Source organism: Corvus cornix, chromosome Z (assembly GCF_000738735.6).
Source record: "Corvus cornix cornix isolate S_Up_H32 chromosome Z, ASM73873v5, whole genome shotgun sequence".
Taxonomy (NCBI): domain Eukaryota; kingdom Metazoa; phylum Chordata; class Aves; order Passeriformes; family Corvidae; genus Corvus; species Corvus cornix.
The window spans coordinates 35,495,748-35,516,150 of NC_046357.1; the positions used below are offsets into that span (position 1 = coordinate 35,495,748).

At 35.6% G+C, this 20,403-nt stretch overlaps 1 protein-coding gene across 2 annotated transcripts in view; it reads left to right on the plus strand.

Annotated features, from left to right (window-relative positions):
- The window catches only part of LOC104692024 (contactin-associated protein-like 4), a 216,740-nt gene extending 208,639 nt beyond the window's left edge, over positions 1-8,101 (plus strand). For both annotated transcript variants that reach the window (XM_010403748.2, XM_010403749.2), the window contains one exon: positions 1,261-8,101. In XM_010403748.2, coding sequence (XP_010402050.1) covers positions 1,261-1,454 — 194 coding nt within the window. In that variant the 3' untranslated portion in view covers positions 1,455-8,101. The remainder of the gene's footprint in view (positions 1-1,260) is intronic.
- The last annotated feature ends 12,302 nt before the right edge of the window (positions 8,102-20,403 follow it).

The following is a 20,403-nucleotide window of genomic DNA, read 5'->3' on the forward strand; positions in this document are numbered from 1 at the left end:
TACATACAGATCACTATGTACTAGGTAACTTAGTGTGGGTGGGGATTTTTAAGTGTGCTAACAACAAAGTCATTTTTTAACTTCAAGTTACAATAGTTACAATGCTTTTAAGATAATAATAACAGTACCATTTTATTGTTATTAAACACATTTGGGAATATCCACTCACCATTTTTCTACTTCTTAACTATGTTTGTTTAAAAGTCAAAACAAAGTAAGCAGTGCAATATTCAGTAAAAGTTTAATGTTAAGTACCCTTAAATGAGTAAAACTGAAAATCGTACCAGTTCAGCTACTTAAGCCAAAACATGTTTATAGAAAAGTCCTTTGAGAGAGCATTTACTGTGATTGAAAGAAAAGAATGATTGTTCTAATGAATCTAAATGAGAACAAGATTTACTTAGATTGCAAAGTTCATTTCAGAGAAGGGGATACTGTATTAAAACCTTTATATTCCTACAATGATGGATGGCTGCTCATATTAGAGAACAAGAAAAATGACATTGCTGAATTTTGGATGCTTTGTTTTTATCTAGAGTGCTAAGGGATTAAGTATTATTATTTTTCTTGCAGTGGTGACCAAGTTGTACAATAGATTGTCCGTTTGTCTAGTATAGCTGAGCCACTGCATTACAACTGTTTTCCAGACTGCTTAGTGCCCTTTTCATCCCAACGGCCTAGTTCTACTTTCTGCCTCTTTGACAAGCATGATCCATTTCCCTTCTGTTTCACTTCTCCTCAGATTCCTCTCCTGCCCGTCCTCTTGTCTCATGAACCTAAGGTCCTAAGACCATTATGACAGAATGAATGAGGAAGAGAGGAGGTGGGCTGGCCGTCTGGAAGGTCATGCTTATCTCTCTGAGAAGTATCTCACATTATTCTTCCTTATCTGCAGTGGCTTCAGTTTCCGGACCAGCAGAGATCTAGGGCTGGATAGTAAAGGAGAAAAAGAAACCCTCTCATTGAAAATACTCTAAGGCCACTAGTGGTTTTCCATTCAAAAACTTCAGAAATCATAATTTTCTGTGGACTTTTTAAAAATTATTATTATTATTAATAGTGTGCAAAATTTCAAAACAATCAGCATGAAGCTTATGCTACAATGCTGTTTCTGATTTGAAAGCAGATACGGCTTCTCATCTCTCAGGCTTTCCTGTAAACCCTTCCATTATGTGATGTAGTAATTTCTTCTTTGTTCTACTCTCTGGCCTACTATTTGTCTGTCCTTTCTCATTATTTTTTTCTCTTTTCTTCTTGTAGGTGTGATAGCAGTTGTCATATTCATCCTATTTTGCATCACGGCCATAGCCATACGCATTTATAAAAAAAAAGGCATATACTCAAAAAATGAGGCAAAAGGATCTGAAAATGAAGACAGTGCTGAATCTGCTTTGAAAAGTGAACTCAGCATGCAAAACACAGCCAATGAAAATCAAAAGGAATACTTCTTCTGAGTGTCATTAATGATTTGATTTAATCTAATATAATAATGTGACAGTCTGACTTTCTTGCTAAACCAGGGGGGCTCTCACTGGACAGAAAAAGTTCTTGCACACTACTCTAAATGCAATGGATTTGAGACTTACTATACTCAATATGTTGAGTCTCAGTGATTGCTGTAACGGGCCTCTTTAAATTACATGCATTTCTTAGCTATTATACCGTAAATGCATTTTATGTAACAGTGAATTAGATATTGTAACCAATTTCATTGTTGGTAGTTTCCGACTGTTCTAATGTGACCTTCTACAACTGAAGTTTAATGTACACACTGAATATGATTTTTGAATGGGAAAATTGTTATGAATTTATTCCTATCCTTTTCTTTAAAATTTGATTGATGACTTTTGTTCAAGGTGAAAGGTAGATTCTAATACTTTGTGTTACTAAAGAAATTCTGCTGTGCTGCATTATGGTGATCCCTCTTACTTCCTCAAAGTGAAAATGCCTTTTGAGCTGTTGTTGGCTGGTGTCAGCATCTGCTTGTGAGCCATGGCATTTGGTGTCCAAAATGAACTGTGTTTATTTCCCCTGGGACTGATAATTGTCATTATCCCTTCCTTTTGGCAGGCTTAGCAGAAGTGAAGAGTGTACAGTGGGTTGAAATGTTTTAAAATCTTTTTTGCAGTAGGTTTTCACTTATGGTCAGGTGATGGCACCAAGAGACTCATGCACATTCTGGTATTTTGAATAAAATTGAGGGGAAAAAAGGCAAGACCTAGCTTGGAAAGATCAAGTAATAGACTAACAATAGTTAATTTATCGAGAGTGAAAACACCAAAATATGATCAAGGTTACTGTCCCTGGAAATTAGTGATGATGCTTCTGTCAAGAAGTAATGCTCCCTGCACTATCTGGGATGTAGTCTCTGGAGCTCTTGTATCTATGATTTGCTCCAGACCTCAAATCTAATTTGTTCTAAGTTACAGAAATTATACAGCATCTGCTACATGAACACGTTTGTTCTTCACTCTTAATAGTACTTACTATACCTCTGTGAGATAAGGTCTGATTACACCACTCAAAATTAAACAGGTGCTTACTATGCTGACAGAGTAAATGAAAGCTATCTATTTTGTTGTACAAATTATTAGATATGAAGGCTAGGTTTAAGTTGTCTAAGGAGAAGATTGTAACGTCACTTCAGACACTATAGGGTATTTGAGATGCCCATGTGGCCTGATGTGAATGTCACAGATTTTGCAGAAGGTATGTGTCTTTTGGAAGAGACATACAGGAATTGGATGGTAGGCATCATAAATGGCATGAGATGATAATTTTTAGGTAACTAACCCACACAAAGCATTTTTCGGTTTTCCCCAATCAGATGACTGGGTGTCTAGAGTTTGGATCTGAGAAAACAAACAGGAATTCTGTGACCTTGTAGACTTGGGTTTAAAATTGAAATATCTTCCAGAATTTATTTATATCTACTCCCATTGAAAGCAATGAGAACAGTCATTGTTTTTCTACTCGAAGAATCAAAGCTAGACCCTAGATTGTGAAATGTAGAAAATGTTTATCATAGGTGCCTAACAACATTATAAAGACATGGAAACATAAATGCTAATTGTAAATATAAATGTCCAACAGATATTTTCATTTAAAACTTACTTTCTTCCATTAGTCTTTACTTTCTATTTTCAGAATTCTACCATTCTTTCTACTTCCTTCTGTACAGGTTTACTTATTTTTTAGGAACAATTTATTTCCTTTTTTGAGTGCCTGGATGCTCTGCAATTGTAAATTGTTCAGATTAACATGTAGTGCTTTCTTGTTTTCATTTTTGCAATTCAGTTTGCATCTGTGATAGATAAATCAGGCTCAGGACCCAGGGTCAAGAACTGTATCCATGCTGTGGATTTTGATACAGTTTGCTTCATGATGAGAGGTCACCTTTAGAAAGATCAGACTATTGGACTATTGGACTATTCCCAGTACGTGATGAAAATACCCTGTTTGTGGATGGGAAGTGGTGGAGGTGAAAGCCTCACATGGGTCATGGCAAGAAGTTAGTTGAATTATTAAGTTTACTACTTTGAACCTTCTCATCTACTTACTTTAAAGTGAAAATTACAACTCCTTTTCAAGACTCTGACCTAAATTGTATTAAATTCAAGAAGAGTCCTTCCATGGACTTCTCTGCAACCAAAGCCTCTGCATCTCAGGAGGTTTTCCCTTCCTGCTATAGACATGTAGGTATCCACATTTTAGTGCCACTTACATCAACAGATCCATCTGCAGGGATGTGTCCCAGTCAACTCCATTTCTGTTGTTGTGGGATGCAGGAACCATGTGGGACAAAACCTATAAAATGATGATTATAGTACACCAAAGTATTTTTGATTGAATGATAAAAGACAGATCATCTTTTATCTTAACTCTCATATAAGGGTTGCTCATATAAACCTAATAAAGCCTAAAGTTTACCCACAACAGGACAAGTTGGAAGAATGTAAACCTAACTTTTCAATCACTTACTCTTAGTTTTATTGCCTTGTAAAGTTTTATTGTGGGTCTTCATGGAGAGAAAATTCTCATCCCTTAGTTTGTTTTCTTCCAAATGAATATTTTCTTTCCCTGTTCCTCAGAATTTTTAAAAGGAACAGGAAGGGAAAAGCTTAGTAAAATTCCTATTTCACAGACTAGCTACAAAAGGTGGAGGAGGATAAAAATGCCTGTGTGAGTGGCATATTATTTCATTCAAAGTCTTCTTTTAAGGCATTTTATTTTGTGAAGGATTCTAAGAGGGAAAAGATATATGGATTTTGTTGAATGAATGTCTGTAGATTTGTAGAATAAAACAATTACGTCTCTCTGAAGATGCAAATGCCCATTTTCATCTGTAGGAACAGTGATCATATGTTTGTCACCTCAATCTAAAATATAAATGTTTGAAATCAATGAAGCAGCATTCTTCATTATTTGCTGCATTTCTATGGGGATAAAAAATGGTGGCACCGAAGTGCGCTAAAATGTCATACAACATTGTGCTGTCCCTTTTTTGATTCTCTATTCCATTGTGTGACTTTTCACCTCACTGTTAATAAAGACTTTTTAAAATAAAGTGAGGAAAATATTTTTTAAAAGAATTTGTATTAAAAAGTTTAAAAATGACAACAATATACTGATTTTTTTTTCCCAACAGTAAATATATGTAGAAGTGCACATAATATATTGGTGAGTGTGGTTATTTATAGGAATTTTGGAGTGTTAATGTGACAGATTTGCTATGCATTCACACATTTTCCATGGCAAATATATTTTTTCTTAAGTACGTTAGAAAATAAATAGTGGCATGTATGCTGGTACATTTTTAAAGCTTTGTGTGGGCGCTAGCTAAAAAGGGCTTATAATTATTTATGTACTCAACATTTAGTGTATAAATATGATTTAGTTAGGTTTTGGGAAAACATTTTCCAATACATCCACTGTTGTGTAAATGAAGAATATGTTATAAACCAGTACACAACTTAACATGAAATGCAGTCACAGTCAAAATAAATTTACAACATCGTTATTCACAGCAGTGATGTACAAGGAAAAAGGCATGCAAAAGACAGAACAGACAGAATTCCTTTGAGGAATCAACTGCATAAATTCAGAAGATGCAACTATTGCAGGTTAGCAGAGGATCGATACGAAAATATCCTTTTAAAATAAAATTATTTACCTTTAGAAGTAATTATAGTTGTTTACACTCAAGGAAGAGATATGGCCACATAAGCCATGTGATGCTACAGGAAAAAAATGCTTGTAACAAAATGTTTCTGAAGTCAGAACACCTAATTCTGAAAAAGCATGTGCTCTAGTCTCTAAGTGCATTTCGACATTCTCTGGAGTAAGTATGCAGAAATGTGACATAAGTTTTCAAATTAAGCACCTAATTCTGCAGCCAAAAGTAGGATAATTCCTTAGTGTTTCTGATCATTTAATGAGATTGTGCATTATCAAGAAGGAAGAAAAGTAAAAAATCCTACAGAAACTAGAGCTGACTGAAAAGACACATATAAAGGTATGGAAGTAATTTCAGTGTTTGTTTTTTTTTTTTTAAGTACACGAAAGAACATGCTTAAAAGAATACAGAAAAGAAAGGACATGCCCTTTTAACTTTGTCTTTTTAGAACATTCTCCTAGGGCCTTTTGGTGGTGGTGGTAAGGAAAGAAGGGTTTAATGAGTTTGAGTACAGAAACTGTGAAGCTGCTAACATGAGAAACAGAAAAAAACCAACAAAGTTGTTAAAAACTGTGCTTTGCTAAGAAGACATACTCATCTTTATTCTTGAAGGACTGTCTGAAAAGTAATTTTTGACAAGAACTGGCACTGTTCTTTGGATACATTCCCCAAAACTCTTAATCTTTGATCTTCCCATTTTTAAGAAAAGAATCAGACATCACAATGTCATCACGGAGAGACGGATGCCCTTTTGTCAAATGCTGACATAAAATCTCATGTAAATTAATATGAATTTCCGATGTATGATGAAATGTTGATGTTTCTAACATTTTGTATAAATAACACTGAACAAATCATTCCTAAAGCCCTTATTAAATAGAATGGTAAATCCACAGTAAAAATCACCTTCAGTCTCTGAGGAAATGCATATGTACACACATGCAGACACACAACGTTTGTAGATGAGCTATGAAGTTAGTGCTAAGATTCTTTAAATTTTATCATTTTCTTTGTATTTCTTTGTGTTTTCTTTGTATGTCAAATACTGAAAAAATGTCTAGAGTTCAGAATAATCCTCCCCATACTCCCTACATTTGGAAATAATCACACCATTTCAAGAAATAGTTGAGATTTTCAGGGTTTTTTCAAGGGGACAAAAAATGAGCTCTTGAAGCCTCCTCCAGGACTGTAAGAGGTAGACAACCAGACTGCTGATAGAAGATGTTGTAGCATCTTTCACACAAAGACAGGGCTTTTTTTTTTTTCTTTTTAATTGTTTTTTTCTTATTTATATCTAGGGCTTGAGAAATCATTTGACTGATAACAAAATAAATTTAAAACACACACACATAAATCACTACATTGAACATCATATTTAAGCTACTGCCTGTGTCCTAAAAAAGTTCTAATTAATTAGTAATCTTTTACCCAGCTAATATGTCCTTTACCAATTTAATTGAAGTGTACTTCTCCCAGTCAGACACCTGAATTTAGGTAGCAGCAGGGCTCATGCCTTTGGATTAGGTGAGGCAATGGACATCAGCAAAAGGTTCCTAAATCTGCAGAAGAGAAACAGATACTCAAAATCCTTCTGAAGTCCGAGAAAATTGAAGGCAAATAGTCAATGAGTTGCACCAGATTTCACCTCTGTGAATTTGTCATCAAGAACCAAGTGATAACAGCATAAAAAGAAATATTAAAATAATGCATATATTCTTCTACAAACTAACTGATACTAGATAGGGCCTGGTAATCTCTGTATGTTGTATTTCTTAGCACAGCACAGTATTTTTGTCTTCTAACATACTGATATGTGCAAGAACTTAATTCAAATACAATGCAATATTTTTGGAGTCTATGAACTGATGGTTTATTTTTCTCAAAAGCAAAAGTGCCTTCCAAGCAATTTATAAAGCCAATGTTCATTTATCTAAAAGCAGCCATCTTAAAATCTGTATTAAAAACAGCAAATCTGCAAAACATCCCTCACTACGTATTATAAATTCAGTGGTGCACACCTGCCTATAAACTATTTGAATAACTAACAGAATTTCAGCACACTTCTCTACAGTTTGTGGACTGAACTCTGAGAAGCCCAAGAATATCTATCCCACCCTTTGATGTATGGCCTTGAAAAAAGCCATTAACCTTAGCACTCCATTTATACAATGCAAAGAATATACTGAAGTTTTCACTAGCTTGCTTTATTAATATTTGTGAAGCCCTTAGAAGATGAAAGCTTTTATATAAATAGCATGATAATAGAAATGAGATCCTATCTTTTATTTAGCAAAAAAATGATGTGGTAACTAATATTAATTATCTGTATTTATTTTAATGCATTTATTTAAGGAGATGGTCCTGTTTCATTCAGTCAGAAACAATAGAATTTTCCTGGGTTTTTATGTATAGAGTAACTCATGAATAAAGAGTAGAAAAACAGACCTTGGACTATTTGGTGTAATATAGATTTGATTGCATGTCTTCTTACATCAGAAAATTAGAGCCCAGAACATTTTCATCTAAATAGATGGGAGATAATTGAAATAAACAAGACAGGTGTCATACAGGTAAACACACAACAGGAATTACAACAACACATCTACATTCTTACAAAATGTTTCCTGCTGATTGATTAGTTCAATGGGAATATCATGTGTAGATGTTTTAATATTCTTAGTAGCTTCATCAGCTTCATTATTCTTATTTTCTGCTATTTTTAGTTTAATATAGAGTTACTCTTCCAACCATGAGTAACTGCTAGGCATGCCATATTTTATTTTCTGGAAGACAGGATAAAAAATTTACTGTTTTCTAATGCCTTTATATCTATTGCACATGGAAACATTCCTTATCAACATAAAATAATACTGTGTATTCTATGTGAAGCAGCAAATCTAAAAGTAAACATATGCTGATGTGGTCTTTGGCTCGTTTGTGGTTTTTGGGGTATTTTTTTGTTGATTACCCACGTCATCCAAACACCCTCACAGTAAAAAGAAAAGGGTTTGCCAATTTTAGCTTAATCACATCATGTTTGTGAACAAATTATTTCAAAAGGGTTCTATAGAATGTTCATAGTTAATTTAAAACTGCAGACTTGGTAAGAAAACATTCAGAATGTTTCAGTAGTTGCAGCCCCAAGATACGTCCTCTCTATTTTTTAATTAAAAATGTTATTAAACATTCTTCATATGGTATAATTTTTTTCTCTACTGCACTCAATGACACTAGAAAGAGAGGTTTAAATCTCACAAATGGAATCCATTCAGCCATGGTCCCCTCACTATGGCAGTTCAAAAACTGTACCTGTGAAATGCTTTGATATTTACAGGTAGGAACACGAAATACTTTTCCTGTCATGGTGTTCCAGATAAAAAGCATAAAGGATCTTATTCTTGCTGAGCAAATACTCTCTATGAAACTAACACTCACCTGGATTGTTTAGTGTCATGATCTGTAAATCAGCAACTCACACTTAAATTATTTGGTGTTGTGTTGCTAAGATTTTTCTGCTTTGAGGTTCAAATTCAAAATACGTACATCTGATTCAAAGTAATTTTTCAATAATTATTGTCTTGAGCATAAAAATTCTATGTTTCAGGTGTTTTACAAATAAATTCTACTGGCAGTGAGCAGTTCAGTATAGAATAGGGTTTTTGAAATGTTTCATATATTCCTTTACATGACACAATTATAAAGTTCATTTATTTTTAGAGTACTGTGAGGGATTTATGATTTATTCCCAGAAGTCATAATAGGAACAAAAGGACAAAATTTGTAGAAAAGGACTAGAATATAGAACAGGAATTTGTTGATTGAACTTTTTATATAGTCCTGGAAGTTTGCTTTTTATGGTATTGTTGTACGGTTATTTTTCAATTCATATGAAGTGCTTATTTGGGATCATGTCATCAAGCATATCAACTTTAAATTATCTCTTTTGCAAAAACAAACTAACAAATTTTAGTTTCAAGCTGATACTTAGCTGTCTGTTTGCCTCAATAAAGTACTTCAATATGTAAATTAAGCACAGCATAAAATGCTGATTATGTACATTCTCTCTATGTCTGGTACCTTGTCTCTGAAAAATAATAATAATTTACAGCCCCCTGAAACAGGAAGATCTTTGAGTGTCTAGAGTTCCCTTCACAGTCTTATTTTATGATTACAAGTAAACCTACTTAGTTAGAAACTAATTAGGAAAGCATTAGTAAATGCTTGTTATTCAGTGTTCTAGAATGGTTAAGTGCTACATTTGAGAAAAGAAATGCTTTTTAAACGAGTCAAATAATGCATATTATGGCAGTAAGGGCATGCTTGTACAGTACCTGCCTGCGCACTCTGATGCTTACTAGTCATTGAGAGCCATTTCTCCGTTACCAAATTCACCTTAGGGTTCTATGGTATACTGTAATATACTTAAAAACTAAACATGCTTGCAGCAAATATGTCTTACGGCTTCACACAGGCCTTTTTAAATTCATCTAGGAATTTCCTTATTTTTTGCTCATAATCATATATCTGGTGGAGAATCTATAGTTGTAATTACATATAAGGTAGCTGCAATGGAGATTGCTTTTCCATAAGGTGTCTGTTGTACCATGAGTTAGCTCACAATAGGTGTCTGCACTGCCAGCTCACATGTTTGTTTTATTTCTATCTTGCTGAATTGTGTCTCTCTGAACTGTATTTCAGTGCTCCTGGGCTGAATTCATGGGAAAAGCTCGTGTCACCTATCTTTGGTGCAAAGGTCTCCCAAGCACAATGAGATCCATTTTAGCTGACCAGACATCATCAGTCATGTAGCTCTTCTCTGCAGTTCTAGGGCCACCTTCAATCTGGGAAGACTCATGCATGCTGCTGTTTCTACAGGACACTATGCTTCAGGGTCACCTACAGCAGACACATAGGGATATACCTCACCTGGAAACTTTTCTTATTCTCTTACAATAAATTAAGTGTTGTCATCTTGAGTAAAAGTAAAGATGTACTAATTAAGAAATTTGGTTGATTAATGATATTTATAATGTCAATGGTGTGCTTTTCAGAACACCTGCAATAAAAAGAATAAGAGAGTCAAGGGTGGAAACTTCGCTCAGGTCTGAGAAAGGAGGCACACAACCTGATGGGCTGTCAGCAGGGAGGTGGCTGACAGTGACCTGGTCTGTCCTGAAGTGGATGGTGCAAAGGAGGAAAAGGAGCTGATGGTTTCTCTGCTTGCTAGCAGAAAAAAACCCCACAGCAATATGATTTTTGGTACCCTCTTGAAGAACAATACTGGGAACAATAAAAAAAATTAGGAGCCCCATAGCTCAGCTGAGCACAGTTCTGTGTAATTGACAATGACAAAGCAATGATGCAATACAGCGTCTCCTGGACATGTGATGCATTAAGAACAGTGCATTTGGCAGGAAGTTATAGTTAAAAATTTCTTATAGTTAAAAAATTTCTCAAATTTCCAGCATGGCATGGTATTATGTAAGAAATCCATGCATAATGCTCTCTATTCATTGGGTTAGGTCAACACACTTATACCATGCTAGCTACTTACTTCCTGCTGAGAACTGAGGCACCTGACTCAAAACCATTTTCTCTTGCTCCAGAAGACAAATGTCAGACAGTCTCTGGTAGAGACAGCAATTTTGAGGCAAAATAAGACCTTCTAATGCCTTAAGAACATGTGGCAGAAGTTGGTCATCCTCCCTCAGTCAGGATAAGCAAGATCTTCAAAAACATTTGTCTTGATTCAGCGGGCAGCTACCTGTTCAGCACTTTGAACAAAATTACTAAACATTCAGCTCACAGAATCATAGAATGGAAGGGAGTTCTAGGGGTCATCTGATCCAATTTCCTATTACCACAGGCCTGGTTCCTACGGTATATCACCGTGTCCCGCAGCCATAGGGAGGAGGAGGAGAGAAGATCCAGTAGGCAGCAAGATTGATTTATTTAATTATTTTACAAACTCTTTTATAGACTTTTTTCTTCATAGTCTAATTGGACAAAGGACCAGCCACCCCTTGGGGGTGATTGGCTAAAATCCTAAAACATCCACTGTCAAAATATTTTTCTACTATACCATAAACTAGACTTTTCAAGGTTGCAGGTGGCTTGGTTGTTTACACTCCCTGCTACCTCTTCTGTGAGAGAGAAAAATCTCTCACGGACTTAGAAAATAGCAAGAAAATCCTTGCTAGCAGCATTTTTGTACCTAAAATTTCCCTACTCAGGCAGGGCCACCCATAAGAAGTTGCCTGGAACCATGAAGAGATTGCTTTTAAAATCACAAAGGATGAAGACTTCACAGCCCCTTTCAGTAACATAAGTCATCCTTACGATAAAAAATGATGTTCGGGAAAAGTGTCCAGTATATCTGTTTATGCCCACTGTCTCCTGTCTTGTCACTGGGCAGCACTGGAAAGAGCCTTCTTTACACCTGCCCTTCAGTCATTTATGTACATGGATGAATTCCCCTCTGAATATTCCCTTCTCCAGGCTGAACAGTCCCATTTCTCTTTGTTCACGGGAGAGACCACCAATGCATTAATCATCTTTGTGGCCCTTTCCTAGACTCTCTAGTGCTGAGGAGAGCAGGAAGGATCAACTCTCTCAACCTGCTGTCAGTGCTTTGTTTATTGCCAGGACACCACTGGGCTTCCCTGCAGCAAGGGCACATTGCAGATTTATGTTCAACCTTGTTCCACCAGGACTCCCAGGTCATTTTCTCAAAAACTACTTTCCAGATGGATGATCCAGTGTACACTGGGACATGGGCCTATTTCTCTCCACAAACGGTTTGTATCTATAAACTAATCACATTGATTGGATGTTCTGAAAAGCACACCAGTGACATTATAAATACCATTAATCAGCCAAATTTCTTCATTAGTACGTCTTTTACTCAAAATGACAACACTTAATTTATTGTAATCAAAGTCTATATAAATATCTAACTAGGCTATGTAAAAAGAAAGTATTTCAGCAAATGCTATTAAAAGATTCAGCAATCATTACATGTTTTCAGTTTTCCGTATGCTCTGTCCGCGTGTGTGTGTGTGTGTGTGTGTGTGAAGATCAGTGGTAGAGTGAACAATAATATTCTGCTTTTTATTTTGACTGTGATCACATCTCTCGCTTTTTATTTTATTTAGAATGGGAGCTTCTCGGTACTAGAAGTTATGTGGCTGTATGAGGTGTAGGGAACAGCATTAGTCAAATGGCCGCTAGCTTTTTTCTTTATGTAAGTTCTAGATGTCAGATTCTCCTTAAATGGTAGCTAATAAAATAGAATTATGGCAATGACAAATCAAAGCATATAATATAGTATTGTTTATTTCAGTATAAATTATACAAATGTTCATCTTGCCGTAAGCTCTTGATTGAATTAGTTTGTGGATACATTTCATATATCAGATTTTCTGACACTGTTTCAACATATTGTAAAATTACATATGTTTCAATAAAAGAAAAAGTGACTTAAAAACTAAGACAAAGCCCTGTTGAAAATAATCAGAGCAATATGTGATAATAGACTGTCAAGTATCTACATACCTTTAGGATACAGTAATATAAAGTCAAACAACAAAAACCTTATACAAATTGGAACACTAAAAAGTTTCAAGATTCTTTTTTTTTTTAATAATTATTGTAAACTTTCAGTCACATAATTTCTCTAAAAAAACTCCCACAGGAGAAATGAAAACTGTCTGGTACAGTGTAAATAGTTTGCAGTTGATATATGTGCAAAGTTTAGGAGATTAGTGTATCTGATGGCTTAACAATTTTAACTCTGCATTCCCTAGACTGTGTATTCCTTATTTAATACATCATTCTTCCTGGATTTTTATTGTTTGGGTTTGATTTTTTTGTTGTTGTTTTATTGCCTATAGTCTGGCAGAAAATTCAAAGTGTCAACATTATTATTTTTATCTGAGAGGTGCCAAGAGATTTTAACTTAAACAATGAACCTGTTGCAGTAATGGAAAAATACACACACATGCAGACATACAGTATGAAATGGATACAGTCTCGAACAGTGTGTCTATTCAGTGACAGACACAGACACAATAAATGAATTGACCAAAAAACAAGAAAACTGACAGGGCTAGAAGTTGATCCCCTTACTCCATTTCTTCTCTTTAATCACCAGTTCAATCTGCCTCCACACAGAACAATTCTTTACTTAATTTGTCTTATATATGAATCATGCCCTGTAATTCAACAGATAGGAGATGTAATTGGATTGCATCTCCTCCAATATGATATTTTCAAATATGAAGTAAAAATGAAAGAAAAAACCCACACCTTTTTTTATAGCTGGTTCTAATTAAAATTCTGCTCAAGTTTTTTGAATTATCAAATTAAAAGAGTGTCCTCAGCCACAGTTCTTTAAACAGCAGGAAATAGTATTAAAACATATATTTTTGTGCTGACTGTGTGCATTTGTCTGTATTTCTCCCTTTCTCAGAATGCTGGGAGTGACTTGTTAGTGAATTGGATTCTTTGACGACAATGTATACCCAAGAAGCATTGAAAGGAATTTTTGAAAACTCAGAGTTATAATGAGAGCACTTCATATGGAATAATTACACTCATGAACTAATCTCTTCAGGCTGTGCCAATCTACATTTAGCAAAATTAGGTCTTACTCATATATTTCCTTTTTAATTCAGTATTTGTCTCCCTGAAATGCACTGGAATAATCATTCTGGGGTATACAGTTTTTATGTCTTTTATATGGATGAAAGATAAAACCATCAAGAAATCATCAATGGCAAAATTGTTGTTCCTAGTGCAATAAGATCAGTGGTTTCTGACTGTTTCATGCAGACCATATATGTTTCATCCTGTGATTGTATTTTTAGATATATATTTCTAAAATTGATTATTTAAAAGAAAAATACTAAAACAATCATTCCTGAAGTTCACTGTGCGCTTGCCTATTACATAAAGGGGGATCTGTTAAACAAACAATTCTGGATAATTTATTGAATGGGCAAGAAATTTACATTTTCAAATACTGCACTGCTAGGTTAGCTGTCCTACATTCTGTAAAAATGGTTTTCCTAATGTAGCTGACAGGTACTTACTGCCCTGGGGAGCTGACCTTGCCTGTGGGCATGTTCTGAGACCTGCTGGCAATGCTCTTTGGAAGTGCTCCCAGATGAAAGCACTGGTGAAGGCAAACCAAAGTCTTATTCAGTGTCATCCCAAGCAAAGCCAGACAAGGAAGGCAGTTCAGAATGACAGTGCTCAAGCCATCAGCACCTTGCTTTTTATTTTGAAAAGTTTTTCTGGCCATCTGCACAATCAGGGCAAGAGAAGGAAGGCTAAAACAGCTCAGATGGATACTTTCTTTTCAAGATGGTGAATATATAACAAAGAGCAGTGAAAATACAGGAGGTCTTTATATTAGTGCAAGGTTAATGGAAGGCAAACACATTAAATTGACAATTATTCCTAGTTAAGATCTAATATTTTTATTGCCTCATTTATTTGTCTTGCATTTTTGGTTTTAATTACTTTAAATTATTTAACTTCGTTATTTTTTTTTCTGCATACTTATTCTTAGAGTGACTTCAGAATTCTTTGCTCACATGAAATTTCTAAGCCCTAATATGAACCAAGGATTTAGCAAATTACATAGAGCATTTCTACACCTTCAGTTCTTGAATTTACAGAAATATCTCTTTAGCTTTGGAAAAGAATTCCACATGAACATTAGATTAGTAATTTTTTCACAGAAGAAAATGTAAGACAGTCACTACAAAATGAAATGTGTTCCTCCATGTTACTTTTCAAAGATTGTGGAAGCATAGTGTCATGTTTCTTTTTAGTAGGTAAAGACATTAAAGTTTCTATTGACACAGATTTCAACCAATGTTAGAAAGTATCCTTTTAATACTCTAGTTAAAAAAACCCCAAAAACCTAAGTTCAACTTTTGGATCATGTGTAGATGACTGCAAAAAATGATAAGTATAGCCCATGAGACTCATTTTTTCCTCTCTTTACAGCTTTCTGTCTATTTACTGTTGCTTCAAATGGACTGTGAGATTTTCTATTTCCCAGAAACAGCATGTTTGAAAGGAAATACAGAGCCTGAAATGAAGAAAATTAGAAATAAAAGTAAAAATACTTTTTAGGTAATTGTGCTTGTTTCTTTGGACAGAGCTGATGAATTTTTCTTCATCTCTATCAGTTCATTATATTCACTAAAATGTTATTCAGTTCTAAACCAAGAAAAGCAATGGGAATCAAATTGATGGCATTCAGAGGTCTAAGGTATGCAGAAAGCTAGCAATGAAAAAAGTCTTGAAACCTCTATTTTTCATAATCTTGTGTGAAATATGTATGCATTTTATAATCTGAAGTGAAACCATTTGACAACAAGCAAGAACAAACAGGATTGAGTTAAAAAATATCTTCAGCTTCAGGAAAAGAGATGGCATATTTTCACTACATAAAGTTCTCCTCGGATCATCTACAAATACTATATGTGTGTATTTAAACTTGTAAATTTCATAAACTAGACATCAATACTTCAAAAAGTGAATTTCTTAGCTAAATAAACCACATAAGAAATGACAACCACAGACAACCTATCAGCTTCTAAGAAGTAAATATAAAATGTTTCAGACTAAGATTTTTGCAACTTGGGAATCTTCTTTGTGGATTAAAATGAAGTTATCAGTAGTTGATGCATCCACCAGCTAAAAAAAAAGCTGCTTTGGAATCAAATTACTGAAGCAGTTGTAGTGACACTTACTGCAGTTCTAGCACTGAATAGGAGGACCTCTTTTCCAGGATCTGAGGTCTTTCTCAATGTCTCTATTTAAGTGGGGAAAAAGAAAAACAAAAAGGGCTCCTTTGGTATCAGGTAACTGGTACAATGGGTAGAAAAGAGGGAGAGGTGGTCAGGTGACTGCTGCCATTCTTTATTAGGCCCATTGAAGCTGTGCATCAACCTTCCCTACATTTAATGTACATTTAATGTGGCATTAAAAAATGAAACATTTTTTTTGTGGACATTCAGCTACATGCACAAGATAAGCTGTGCTGCACCAGAAAATGTGAAAGCAAATGTCCTAGTTCCTGATCAGTGCAGACACAGCCAAAGAATTTATTTTGAGGATTTTTAAAGAAAAGTTAGTGTAGGGAGACTGTACAAACTAGTACTAACATTAGAGATAGAGTGGAATAAAAATTTAACAGCCTCCTAGGTCTATCTAAAGAAGGTTAAGAGTTCACAACTTTGAGAAAAACTTGAAAATGATGAAAAGCATAAAGTTTTCTGTCGTCTTTAGGATTTAATTGTCAGAGTTTTTTCATGACCTCAGCAACAACCAGATCTAAAAATTTTATATATATTATAAATATTATGTAAACCAATTTAAGTCATATGGTATCTTGTTTCATGCCCCTGCTTTGTTTTTATTGTGCCTCACTTTGTGCCCATCAAAGGCAAAATACTTTCAATTTCATCACATAGAATTATTTTGTTATTAGAGCAGGCATGTTGATCTGTAATTTTCTATCACTTAAAAAGGAAATCCATCCTTGCCTCACACCCACTCCCCAAAAAAGAGTGCTTTATTTTGAAAAATGCATTCCTTCCCTGCAGCACTCAGTGTGTTATAATGGAATTTCAGGTTTCTTAATACCATTAGGATTCTTATCTGTTTCTTATACAGAATGAAACTGTAGAAAACAGCTTGTGAGTTTAAGTTAGACAAAGCCTACATGTAAAAACAGAAAGTGACTATTCTGTGAAGCAATATCAACAAACTGGGACTACTTGTAGCACATAAACATAAAAAAATTGTAGTAGTGACATGATTATAAGATTCACTTTCCATTTAGAATTGTCTTATTGCAGCAAGTGCTAGAAAACAGTCATGGTAAAACTATGAAAGCATAGTTTGTAGAGCTTCTGCTGTTAACAGTGCAGCATGTGCTGCTAGAATTCTCATAATAATGGCACCAAAAATGTATTTTTCTCAGTACTGTTTCCCAGATTTCAAATATACAGGAGCAAAAGCCAAAGTAGCATGTCATGGTGCAAGACAAGAGGGAGATGATAAAGGTAGGAGTTCAGCTTACTATTTCACTTGCTTGCAGTCAGAACCTTTTCCCTGTTATCAGAAGTGTTGTTCACTGCCCCAGAGCAGACCTTGTAAGTAAGAACAGAGGTCACTGGGCTGCCTGCAGGGAGGAAAAAATAATCTAAAAATAAAGCTAGCCTTTCAGATACTGCTACTTCCTAGTGGAAATATTTTAATTTTACATGCAGAATGGATGTCTCTAAAATTTTCCAATTCTACTGATTTTCTCTTACACTACTTGCATAATCTGTGGGGTGCTCTGAAAGCTCATCCTTTATTAGGTTGAAAGATAATGTTTAATAATAAAGTAGAACTTTCAAACTTCACTGCTGATGTGAAATTTGGAGATAAGGGCTGAGATTTTTTTTGTAGCCAAATAAGAATGGATTTGTCTTGTGATGCTATAAATAAAAAATCCAGCACACAGACTAAGTCTACTGGGGTCCAGAAGAAAATGTGTAACAGAGAACAGGCAAAGAATACACCTGAGAAGATGTGCTTGCAAGCCAGTAATGCGTCCTTGTCTCTAACCTTTCTACATTTGCTAGAGAGAAAACACATTAATAAAGAATACGATGTGGATATACTGTATGTTAATGCTGAGTCAAAGTTCATATTATGAACGCATAGTGGCAAATATGTAAGTATTTCAGTCAAAATTAATCAGATTTAGGATTAGCTTGTTTTCAGTTTCATGGTGTATAGTTTACAAACCTCAGGCAGCAGTAGAAAAAAAATACCTTGCTGAGATACCATGGGTCAGAAAGAAAAATAGATTATGATGCTTAATACCTTAAGAAGAGATACTAATATTGAAAATCTCTTTCTCAGCAAACCTGAATAGTAAATAATGGCCCTTGCAAGCAGCAATATCACTCTTCCCTGGCTCTACACTCCAGACATATTCCCTGGCTCACCCCAGTCTTTGGTGCAAAACCAGAAAGTAAGATATCCAGAATTCATTTTAAGCAAGGACTCAAAGTTACCCTACACAATACATTTAAAAGTCCCTCTACTTTGCAGTTGAGAATCTGGAAATACATAGACTTCATTAGTCTACAGAGGATACATTTTGCTACTTGTATCTTATTTAAAGAGGAGATACTGTAAAATCTTAAGTGAGCGCTAGAAGTCAAAGGCCAAACAATTTTATTCTTGATAGAGAGTATGTAGCAACTTAAATACGAACTGGAAAGAAAATATTTTTGTTCATTATTTGCCTCCCCTTTGCAAAACCATCCCTATGGTGAAGTCAGGGTGGAAAGCAACAGACAGAAAAAATGGAGAATAAAATAATGAGTCCGAGGGGGCAAATAAAGCTTAAAAGGAATAAGAATACACCTTGGCACCCAGCCCACCCCAATTGCAAATATTTCCTCTTCCATTCTCAGAGATGAGATGTTTTCTGGGTCAAAGAAGACCCTATTAGTGGCCAGGGTTAGTTTATTCAACTGTCTTGCAAATAAATTTAGCTACATAGCTTAAGCCAGCCCTGAGCAGCACAAAGTAACCTGAGCTAGATGATGTAATCAGCAGTACTGGAGTTTGTCATTCCTTCTTCCCTAATCTTCCTCAGACACTTGAAAGTATCTTTCAGTAAGAAAAAATGCTATATATTTACAGCAAAATATTGTATAATCTACTATAGCTTACATACATAATAAGCTACTGTGTTATACATGTTAGAGGATTATACATACATACATATATATATAAACTACATAGTAATGTTATAATGCTGTATAGCATATTGTGCATATAATATATTGTGGTATTGTGGTAGACAATGTTGCAATATTTTCCTTAAAAACTCATGTCTCGGTTTTGAAAGACAGGTGTCTGCTAAGGAAGGCAGAGGGCCCCCTTGAAGTGGCAGATATAACCCCTTTTCCCTCCAAGTTATTATATTTTGAAATCAAGGGCCTTTAGGCAAAGATGTGGGAAATAGGAATAACAGTTCTTTACTCTATATATATATGTATATAACCAGTCAAACAAAACAACAACAACTATGGCAGTAACAGCAAACACAAACCCAGTGCCAGCCTTCTCGGCTCTCAGGCTATTTCCCCTCGGGTGCAGTTCTGCTCGCAGCCGGCAGGGGCGCTGGCGGCTCCCGGTGAGCAGGGCAGGTGCGATGGTTGGGATCCCGGGAAGGGATGGGACAAAGGCTTCACAAACCCCTGGGCAGTTGATCCCGGGCTCTCAGGAACGGCAGGCTGGAACGGCAGGGACGAACGCAAATCCCGGGTGGCAGACGAGATGTATCCAGATGGGAGAACCCCACGGAGGCCCAGGCAGGCAGGGTGAGCAGGGCTACAGCGTAGCGAAAGCTCGAAGCAGCAGTGGAGCAGGGCAGCCACAGCTCGGTCTCCAGCAGGGCAGGGAAAGCGGCTTTTGGGGTCCCGGCGTTGTTTCCAGCAGGAAGAAAGAACGGCCAAAAAGAAAGAAGCAGCAGCTCCTTTCTCTGCAGCTTCTCTCTCCGGATGCTCAGAGCGAACTGACCCCACACCCAGGTGTAGACAAAGGAGTAGCCAGGCCCGCCCCACTTCCCTTTTTGTCTTTCTTAAGTACAGCTATTTGTCCCCTAGCAACATGCATATGGGAGAAAATTCCTTTAACAGGAAAAAAAACTAAGACTAAACTAAAACCCCAACAACTCAATAAATTATTTCTGTTCCCATTATCACAAGAATTGACATTTCATACTGAAGGAAAATATGCAGAGTCAAATGGATTTTTGCAGCCCTGTATGTAAATAACCTCCAAACTTTAAGGCCCTGTCTCCTGGGATTGACTAGACTACTTGCTTAAATCATAGGCATTCAGTAATGCTACAAAAACCTGGGGAAAAAAATGAAAATGTGTTTGAATCCTTTTCCTTTCCTTTGTGCAAGTGGCTGGCATGTTTTTTCCCTTGAAAAAATATGGACAGTGGTCTTAGATATTTCCAAATATATTCAGGTTGTTTAAAAGAATGTTAATCTAACATTTAGGAATCCTTTATTGTAGATGAGAAAGGATTAGGCCAGGCAAGATACCTGGTTACAAAAGGGTTTATGTTTCAGGTTAATCTAATAAATTTCAAAAATTATTCACTTTTAATCTCTGTCTAGATCCAA